Raw genomic sequence first — 10,554 nt, 5'->3', positions numbered from 1 at the left:
CCTTCAAAGCACAAGGAAAGCTGTTTGTGGGAACCTGAGCAGTGGAATTCCCAATCCACCAGTCATTAGTCTCCTTCATTCTGAGTCTATTGATGGCTTCAGCAGCTCATTCGGCACTTATATCATTTAGGTAATGCCTCAGTTATGGATTACTATCACACGTTTATAGACACCTTCAGGGGCCACTTCAGAAATCCGATATGGAGATTATAATAACCTGCACAATCCATTATCTTGAGCAGGGTAATAGAAGGGTCAGACTGTATGTAGCAAATACACAGCAGACCTAGAGCAGAATAAAGCAAGTGTAATTGCTTTTTTTAGATAGGCACTGAATAACCAAATTGGCATTGAAATCATAAGGCAAGAACATCAACTGATACTGGACCAAATCTACTACTTTTGTATTATCATAGACTCATGCTTGGAAGTGATTCAAAGCCAATTGGGATGTCAGAGACAGCTGATATCACAGCTTACCTATTCAGCCTTCGTTCCCTTATTACTGAAAAGGTTTCACCCATGGGGAGACCAAGTCCTGAGAATAGAAGCCATAAAGAGATGAGTGGCTGCTGAAGAAAGACAGAGGTGCAGAGACCTGGCATTCTGCTTCTACTGTGGAGAGTCTGGGCATGTATTGAGAATGTGCCCAACCAGAGACTCCAGAAGAGGAGAAAGACCTCTCAGCCAGAGCATGGGAGAGCACTGTGCTGAACACAGAAGCCAAGACCAGGGAAAACAGAACCGCTCTTCTCACAAGAGCTCACAAAAAGGACTATTCAAAAATTAAAGAGAGAGCAACAGCATCTAAATGAATATGCTTTGCTGAAAATTCATATTGACTTGACCTTCTCAGACAATATAGAAATAATGGACTGCAGTGTCAGTGGATTCTGGGGCAACAACTGACTTTATAGACTTCATGATGGTTAAAATTTTATAAATCCCTACAGTTCTTCTAGACACTCCAATAGAAGTAGAAACAATACATCACAAAATTTAAAAATTGGCCCAATTATGTGGCCTCTGCTGCAAATAGCAGTAGCCCATATTACAGAACTGTTAACCCTGCATGTCACTAGCCACCTTCCCTTTCGGATCATCTTGGGATCAGAGTGCCTGGAAATTCAAATCCCATTATAAATTGGAGGCTGGAACTCTGTCTTTTACAACTCCAACTTACCAACTTCTCCAAGTACAAACAGCAGAAGATCCATTCCAGTAACTGGCAGAAGACCCCAAAGGGGGAAGAACCAAGTTTCCAGTCAAATACACAGATTTTCCAGATGTTTTTGGGGAGAAGAAGAAGCAATCCTTCCCCCACATAGAGTCCACAACTGTACTATAGACCCAGTCCTGGTGGGTGAAGCTAAAATAATAGATATAGTACCCCATGTCAGTTAAGAGATGTCCCAATGCTTATTTACCTGGATCAAGCACAGGAAATCCTCACCCTGTTTTAGGGACAACTGAGGGATGACCTCCAAGGAACACCCACAGACAATGTATCCTCAGTTACATTTGAGTAGGGCTATTGAAGCAAAGGACAGAATAGTGGTAACCCCATCTTTGAGAGTGGAAGTTTATTAGCTTTGACATGATGACTAAAGAGCAAGGCATGAGAAATGCTTGCTGGAGTTTGGTATGACTAGTTTAATGAAAAGAAGGACTAGGGGTGACATGATAGCAATGTCCCAATACAAAAGGGGTTGCCATAAAGAAGAGGGGTCAACCTGTTCTCCAAAGCATGTGAAGCAGTGGTGAAATCCAAATTTTTTTTACTACCAGTTCTGTGGGCGTGGCTTGGTGGGTATGGTGTGGCTTGGTGGGTATAGTGTGGCTTGTTGGGCATGGCAGGGGAAGTATACTGCAAAATCTCCATTTCCACCCCACTCCAAGGGAAGGATACTACAAAATCCCCATTCCCACCCCACTCTGTGACCAGCCAGAGGTGGTATTTGCCGGTTGTCTGAACTACTCAAAATTTCTGCTACCAATTCTCTGAACTACTCAAAATTTCTGCTACCGGTTCTCCAGAACCTGTCAGAACCTGCTGGATTTTACCCCTGATCTGAAGGCAGGACAAGAAGAAATGGATGGAAACTAATCAAGGCATGGACCAAGCTAGAACTAAGGAGAAATTTCCTGACAGTTAGAACAATTAATCAGTGGAATGACTTATTTCCAGAAATTGTGTGTGCTCCAACACTGGAAGTTTTTAGGAAGAAACTGGACAACCATTTGTCTGAAATGGTATAGGGCTTCCTGCCTGAGCAAGGGGTTGGACTAGAAGACCTCCCAGGTCCCTTCATAATCTGTTATTCTGTAGAAATAATAATGGTGGAAAATACTGTAAAAATTAAAGTAAAATAAAAAAAATAAAGGAAAATAAAAATAAAGGAAACTAGAATAAATCTGATGTGGCAAGTGAGAAGGATTAGAAGATGAAACATGCGTGATGGCATTGTGATATAAATTGAATCCAATTTGTAACTGCATATTGAGCTGCACAAAAGGATGTCATTTCCATGCCATCAAGAGTAGGTTTACTGAGGCTTCCGGTTGGCACCGCCTGGCGTCGCAGACGGTCTTTTTGGACCGCCAGCCCCGCGATTCCGTTCGAGCCGTTCTGACAGCACTAATCAGCTGTCAGATGGCTTAAAAACCTCTCCTTCAGGAGAAGAAGGAGAGGAGAGCCGGTGGGCGAGGGTAGAGCTCCCCTGGAGCCCCTGGAGTAATTCCAGGGGCTTGGAGGGTGAGAGCTCCCCGTTCAGCCCACTGAAGCTCCGGATCCGTGGCAACTCCGTTTAAATGGAGCCAGATGCCGGCGACCGACTCTGCTGCCAAGAAGAAGATCAACTGATTTCAAAAAGCAGACAGAACGGAAGCAGGAGAACAAGCTTTTGCAAGTATATGCTTAACTCCTGGGATAAATTGTTTCTATTTGATTTTGCTGAGCTAGAGCTGGAAATGGCGTCTTTGTTGTGGGTGTGAAAGTGAAAGTAGGAAATGAAAGTGCTTGTTAATAGACTTGTGCCCAGAGACTGGATTTAAACTGCTGGATTTGAGAGCTGGGTCCAGAAAAGACTATCTTGCTTGATAAACTACAAATAAATCTGAGAAAGCTGTTTGAGAGACTTTATGGCTCTGAAAAGAAAAATTCTTTTAAAATAATATGGCTTCCAAGGAAGGAGTTTCTGAAAGTGGAGGCTCTTTAATGGCGTCAGAAATGACACAGAGAACTGAAACACAGAGCCAGGAGGCTTTTTTTAGAGACCTTGCAGAATTTATAAAGGAAGTCATGAATAACCAAATTGAAATTATTAATAACTTTACAGCAATCATGGAACAAAAATTTACAGAACTGTTGGAGGATAAAAAAGGATGTTTTTGAAGGAAAGCATAATGACAATGTAGGAGACATTTTGATTAAGACAGAGAAGCTGGAACTGGCTGATCCTCAAGAATCTTCAAACCTTCTTCCTGCCCTTTTGGAATTAACTGACAGAACTTTTCAAAAATATAATTTGGAGCAGAAAGAAGAAGAAACTGATCAGCTCTACGAGGTTTTGGAAGATTTGGCAGAGGCTTTCACACAATTAATTGAAATGCAGCAACTGGATTTTTCTTTGCAAACTGATCAAGTTAATTTTTTGTTCTATGAACTGACTGTCTATACAAGCAAGAAGAGTCGAAATGGGGGCTCTAAACCAGAGGAAATGGTTTTGAGAAAGAGACAAGTCTAAAGATACATCAACCCCCAGTTAAAATTCAAAACCTCCTCAAAATAAAAGAAGGAGGGAGGAAGAAAGATTGGAAAAAATACAGAAAGAAAGGAAGAAGGGAAGATTAATTTTTTCTGGTCTAATTATTGATGTATTAATGATTAACTACAATGATTAACTAAATGAATTGAGAGTTCAATTAATGATTAATTAAGGTTTAGTTATTGTTAAAAATATTTGAATATTGAGAACAAAGCAGGAGGAATAGCCAAATGATTAAGTATGTATTATCTACTAGTGTTTGTTACTGGTTTTTTTTAAAAAAAAAAAATTCTTAGGGCTAAAGGATTATATGTTATTTTGTGTTTAAAGGGAGGTTGATGAATAATCTGTAGAAGGGGAGTTAAGGGGTCTAGGGAGTTTTAATGTCTTGCATTAATTTAGCATATTTTAGCATATGTTTGGTAAAACCTATACCCTGTTTTTCTTCTGGGAAGTTGGGGGAGGGGGGAGGGAAGGAGGGTTGCACAAATGTTTAATCAGATAAGTGATTTGTTTGATTTGTTTGAATTTTAAAAACAATAAAAAAATTGTTACTTAATTACTAATTACCCTGTCCTAATGTTCCCTTTTATTCGTATCCATTTCATGTTTTCGTAATTATGTTTATACTTACAGTATATCTGTTATCTAATACATGCTTGACTAAAATAAATAAATAAAAAGTAAAAAGTATGAATCCATAGCCATTCCATATGGGAGAGAAGATTTGAACTGTTTGCTTCTATGGAAAAAAAAGATCAATTATATATATTTGAAATAATTCCAAGAAATTCCTTTCTGTATTAATACTTAGAAGAATTTCAGGAAAATAAATCCTTCCTTGGATGTATTTAATATGAAAACAAGATCAGGACAATCAGATTTCATCTAACAATTCAAGAGAATATTGCTCCACTTTCTTAACAGCTGACATATCGAGCTCATTAGCCCAAGAGGAATTTTGGACCAGTAAACTCTCTTCACTTTATTTCATGGTCCCAAAAGAGGACCATCAGTACATTGGGATTACCTAACTGCTTCATCATTTCAGGTGGACGTGGATTGGGATTGTTGGTGTTGAAAACAACAATGGGGAAAATTTCTTCTTCTTTCATCTCCCTTCTAGAGGGATCTGGAAGGCAATCATACAAAATTTCTTAAAATGAGGGAATGTCAAAATACATATGGATCTTAGTGCTATGCAAAGGAAGGTGAACTGCATTTATTATTCATTGTAAAAATAACACACATGTCAAAAATGAAGCCATTTTGTATTGCAAATTCCCGTCTGTACGTTTTATTAGCAAGTGTGCATGATTATAATGATTATGATGATGTTTATATTTTAACACATTGGATACCTAGAAAACACACTGTTCAATATAGAAATGGAATTTGTGTACCAAAACAATACAAATATTAAAACAATTAAAAAAAAAACATTGGCCACATATTCTCTCATCAAAAACAAAGTAATTATCTCCTACAGGAATCACCATATTTTCTTCACCAGGCAAAAACATCAAAGACTGCACAGAAGGCTATTTCAATTCAACAACAATCAATGTATCTTGAACCTCAAGGGATTGTCACAAGGGATTGTCTGTGTCAGAGTCCTTGCTATAAAATATCCTCCCTCTGTTCTCCTCTGCCAAAATATCTGTTCAAACACTGATGCTATTCAAGTCACCAATTTCTACTCTCATAGACTTCAAATAGATAATAGTGGATTTTCTGATTAAGTGCACTCTCTGATATAAACCTTGAATTAATTGCTGGATTAACCATTGGAATAATACAATCTTTCCTGTAGGATAGGATAAAAGACAGATACATTTTCAAGTGTGAAGATGTTGCTCCTTCTAGTGTTCCTAGTGAAGAAAATAGTGACTCTGAGCTGCCCTGCAAGTGATGCTTTCCTTGTTCCTCATGAGTGGTACCAACCTGGTGACCTCGTCATTGGTGCAGTAGTGTCCCACACCTATTACAACATTTATGAAATTAATTTTAAGGAATACCCTTATATAACATCTTATGAAGTACCAAAGTAAGGTTCTTTTTCTAATCTTAATTAATTTCCCCAAACTGCTTATGAGAGTAAAAGATTCTCAGTATAAAAGTAGGCTGTATATCTAATCTAAGTCTTTATATGACAGTTACATCTTTCGAATGTTTTTAGTTATGGGAAAATAAACATTTTTTTAAAAAAACATTACATTGAAGTATTTGTCATATAATGTATGAAACTTTGGTGCAAAACATCTTTTAAAAAACATTTAGTAAGCCTAAGGTTTTTTTAAAAAAAACTCTGTATTGTCACTCTGAACAAAACATACATACAATAAATGACTGATAAATGCTGGAATTGTTCATATTCCATTTTGGGGGAATATGGGGGAATTTGGGGGAAAACTTAGGATATGGGCTCCATGAAAGGGGTTCCATCAAAAAGCACTATTTTTATTTCTCAAAATAAAACTGTGTACAAATTATTCAGTATTTTAAACAACCTACTACTTTCCTACCTTCATCAGAGAATGAAATGTTTGTTATTTCAAATAGAAATGATGCCACCATATGAGAATTTGCCATCTTCCTTTTTCAACTGGGGTATTTAAATCATTTGCAGTGTAATAATCAAATTCTATCAGCACATCCTTGCCTTGGCTTTTGCTGTGAAGGAGATCAATGAGGACTCCCAAATCTTACCTAATGTCACTCTTGGGTTCCATATCTATGACAGTTACTACAATGCAAGGATGACCTATCGCACCACTCTGGACCTGCTTTTCAAATCCCAGGAATTTGTCCCTAACTACAAATGTGATAGCCAGAAGAATCTCATGGCTATCATTGGGGGACTGGATTTTGTCACATCATCTTATATAGCTGAAATTATAGGATTCTTCAAGATTCCACAAGTAAGTTCTGAAGGGGTTGAGCAGAAAAATCTTAATCTTATGGTTGTTATGGAATAATTAATGGGCATCAAACATTAGGCTTGGGTTCCTTTTAAGATGTTCTCCATGGCTTAAGATCTTTTCTGAAACTACAATGCCAGTAACAGAAATTGAGTATCAAGGATCAATACCTGAGGGAAGATTTGAATGGCTTCTATTAAAACAATTGATCTGGTATATGTCTTTGAAATATTTTCACACAGTGAGAACATCCTCAGAATAAAAGAGTTGGAAGGGACCTTGGAGGTCTTCTAGTCCAAGAAATTTGTTACTATATTATTAAAAGAATACTAGGGGGGAAATGTTCCTTGGATGTATTTTATATGAAAGCAAGATAGGAAAATTAAATTTAATCTAAAGACCCTAAAGAATACTACTGGATTTTCTTTTAGCTGACATACGGCTCATTAGCCCAAGAGGAATTTCAGACCATTAAGCTCTCTTCACTTTATTTCATGGTCCCCAAAGAGGACCATCAGTACATTGGGATTGTCCAACTCCTTCACCATTTCAGGTGGACCTGGATTGGGATATTTTCTTTTGATAATAACAATGGAGAAAATTTCTTACGGAAAATACAGCCCTTACTTTCAGAGAATGGAATCTGCTCAGCATTTATAGAAAGGCTTCCTCAACAACTCCACATGGAAAGTTTCCCAGAACTTTATCAAACAATCTCAATTGTTTCCATTAATATGTTGACTAGCAAAGCCAATGCATTTCTGGTCTATGGAGAAGCCTGGATAATTATATGGCTAAGGTTTGTCACATTTCTGGTCGATCCTGAAAGCAAGGAAACTGCATTACTTAGAAAGGTGTGGATCATGACTGCACAGATTGATTTTGTACTGTCAGGCATTCAAATCAGTTCAGATCTCAAGATGTTCCATGGGGCTATTTCCTTCACGATTCATTCAACAGCAGTTGTAGGTTTCAGAGAATTTCTTCAGACCATAAATCCTCTTTCAGACTACAGAGATGGGTTTAGGCAAAATGTTTGGGAACAATCATTTGATTGTTCATTTCCAAAACCAGAATTACAAGGAATGGACAATACTCAGTGCACTGTGGAGATGAAGCTGGAGGATCTTCCTGCACCTATATTTGAAATGGAAATGACTGGGCAAAGCTACAGTGTCTACAATGCTGTTTATGCTGTGGCTCATGCTTTGCAGGCTCTAAACATGTTGGATTTCAATTGGAAGAAAACTATGATGGGTAAAAAAACTGATCTTCCAAATCTGCAGCCTTGGCAGGTATTCCCTTTGAATTCGACTTTTCTTTCATTTCAAAGAACAGTTTGGTGTAGAATTATTTTTAGAACCATTGTGGAAAGTCTTAATATTTTCTGCAAGTGGAATCAACTTAAGTATGAGAAAAATGTAGTAGTAAGGAAGAATATCCTGACAGAACAATGAATCAGTGTAAAAATGTGCCTTCAGAAATCCTGAGCACTACATAACTGGATATGTTTATGAAGAGATTGGAGAGTCATTTGTCAAAATTGTTGTAAGGTCTTTTCCTTGAACAGGGTGGTGTATTAGAAGACCTTCAAGATGCCTTCCAACTCTGATATGTTGTGTTGTATAAAAACAGATACAGAAAAACTGGTTTCTGTTCTTATTTTGTCATTCAGGTATGATCAGATTAACAGAATACCTGAATATAAAAATTATAGTTTAGGCATTAGTAGGAGTTATTTAATAAATCAGCATAGATTGTACATTAAGAGTTAGTTAAAATGATAATTTACTTTACTTTTCATTGTTTCTTCCAAAAAAAATCAATTTCCAAGAACTTTTTTGTTGCTTATGAACTTTTCATAAGTGACAGCCTTAGCTTTCTGTCAGAGATTTAGAGGAATGAAGTGGTGGTCCTTTTTGGATGTGGCATGCATAGTTCGAAAGAACTCTATGTTTGCAATAGTCTCTGCTTCTCGTTTATCTATCAAAGAATGCTTTCAATTGTCTATCTCTTCTATTCTCTTTCAAGTAGCTCCATTCATTTCTTCAAGGCATTTCTTTCAACAATTCAGTTGGGGAGAGAGTGTTCCTGAATGAGAAAGGGGAAGCAACAGATGGATTTGACATCACCAACTTGATCACTTTTCCAAACAGATCCTTTCAGAGAGTTAGAGTTGGAAAGATAGATTTACAGGTTCCAAAAGGGAAGGAATTATTCATTGATGCAGATGTGATTTTCTGGAACCCAACTTTTAACCAGGTATTGAATTATTGTATCAAACATGCTTTAATCCATTAGGTTCCAACACTGAATGTAATCCCTTTAGAAATCTCATTTCTGGTTTTTTAAAATAGAGTGCCACATTCTTTTCAAATGTTATTGATGATCCAGCACTCATCAATTTGACAAAATGATATCACAATACAAAAGCCAAGTTTACATATTTTGTTTGCATTTGCATTTGAAATCACAAGAGTGGCCATGTTTCCATGAAATCGTCACACTGTGTAATTATTTCCTCTCCCTGCCCTTCAAACTGGATTTTTTCTACATCATTGTAGTTTCTACATCTTTTAAAGTTGTGAATGAAATTAATAAATTCAGTATTCTTTTGGGAAGTCAAAAATAATTTTTCTATATAAAGGATAAAAATTACAAAGTGTTTTAATTATCTCCAATTTCAAAACCTTTTATGATTATCACCAGGTTCTCCCACTTTCTCGATGCAATGACCCTTGTTTCCCAGGATCCTGGAAGAAAGGGATTGAGGGGAATCAATTCTGCTGCTATGACTGTGTTCCATGCCCAGAAGGGAAGATTTCAGATCAAAATGGTAGGTAGGCATTCTACCACTTTCCCTTAGATTTAAGCAAAAATTAACAAACTATTTAATGCATAAAATTAATGAGGTGTTTTTCAGTATTATAGAATGCAGATGATAAAATCCCTTTACTTTTCTTCCAGATATGAAAGATTGCTTTGAATGTTCAGAAGATCAATACCCAAATAAAGAAAAGAAAGGATGTATCCTGAAACTGCTGGTCTTTCTAACTTTTGAAGAAACTTTAGGAATTGGTTTATCCTCAGCAGCTCTTTGTTTCTTCTTCTTGACATCTTGGGTACTTGGAAATTTTATTAAGCACAGGGATACTCCCATTGTCAAAGCCAACAACTGGTCCCTCACCTACACCCTCCTTGTCTCTCTTCTGCTCTGTTTTCTCTCCTCTTTGCTCTTCCTCAGCCAACCTGGCAAAGTGACCTGCCTTCTCCGACAATCAATGTTTGGCATCACTTTCTCAGTGGCCATTTCTAGCGTACTAGCCAAAACCATCACTGTGGTTGTGGCTTTCATGGCCACTAAACCAGGATCTCAGATGAGGAGATGGGTGGGGAAAAGATTGGCCTTTTCTATTGTCCTTTCATGCTCCATCATCCAAGTATGGATTTGTATTCTGTGGTTGTCGACATATCCTCCATTCCCTGAGTTGGACATGCACTCAGAGCACCAAGAAATGATTTTACAGTGCAACGAGGGGTCAGCTTTCTTTTTCTACTGTGTCTTGGGCTACATGGGTGTCTTGGCCATCGCCAGCTTTACTGTAGCTTTTCTTGCCCGCAAATTACCTGACAGCTTTAATGAAGCCAAGTTCATCACCTTCAGCATGTTGGCCTTTTGCAGTGTGTGGATCTCCTTCTTTCCAGCCTATCTGAGCACAAAAGGAAAAACCATGGTAGCTGTGGAGGTCTTCTCCATCTTGGCCTCCAGTGCTGCATTATTGGGATGCATATTTCTGCCAAAGTGCTACATCATTGTTTTCAGACCTGACCTCAACCACAGAGAGCAACTCATAAAGAGGAATTAG

The 10,554-nt window shown here is 37.6% G+C and overlaps 1 protein-coding gene across 1 annotated transcript; it reads left to right on the top strand.

Moving 5' to 3' along the window:
• The first annotated feature begins 5,617 nt into the window (after positions 1 to 5,617).
• LOC148113661 (vomeronasal type-2 receptor 26-like) lies at positions 5,618 to 10,554 on the top strand. The gene is made up of 4 exons (XM_087893251.1): positions 5,618 to 5,814; positions 8,324 to 8,363; positions 9,398 to 9,524; positions 9,656 to 10,554. The coding sequence occupies exons 1-4, from the start codon at positions 5,618 to 5,620 to the stop codon at positions 10,552 to 10,554; spliced, it is 1,263 nt and encodes a 420-aa protein (XP_087749377.1).

This window comes from Pantherophis guttatus, chromosome 4, assembly GCF_059756535.1.
Source record: "Pantherophis guttatus breed Tessera chromosome 4, ASM5975653v1, whole genome shotgun sequence".
In the NCBI taxonomy this organism is placed as follows: domain Eukaryota; kingdom Metazoa; phylum Chordata; class Lepidosauria; order Squamata; family Colubridae; genus Pantherophis; species Pantherophis guttatus.
Note: the sequence above shows the minus strand (reverse complement) of the source record. Positions and strands in the feature narration are given on the sequence as shown.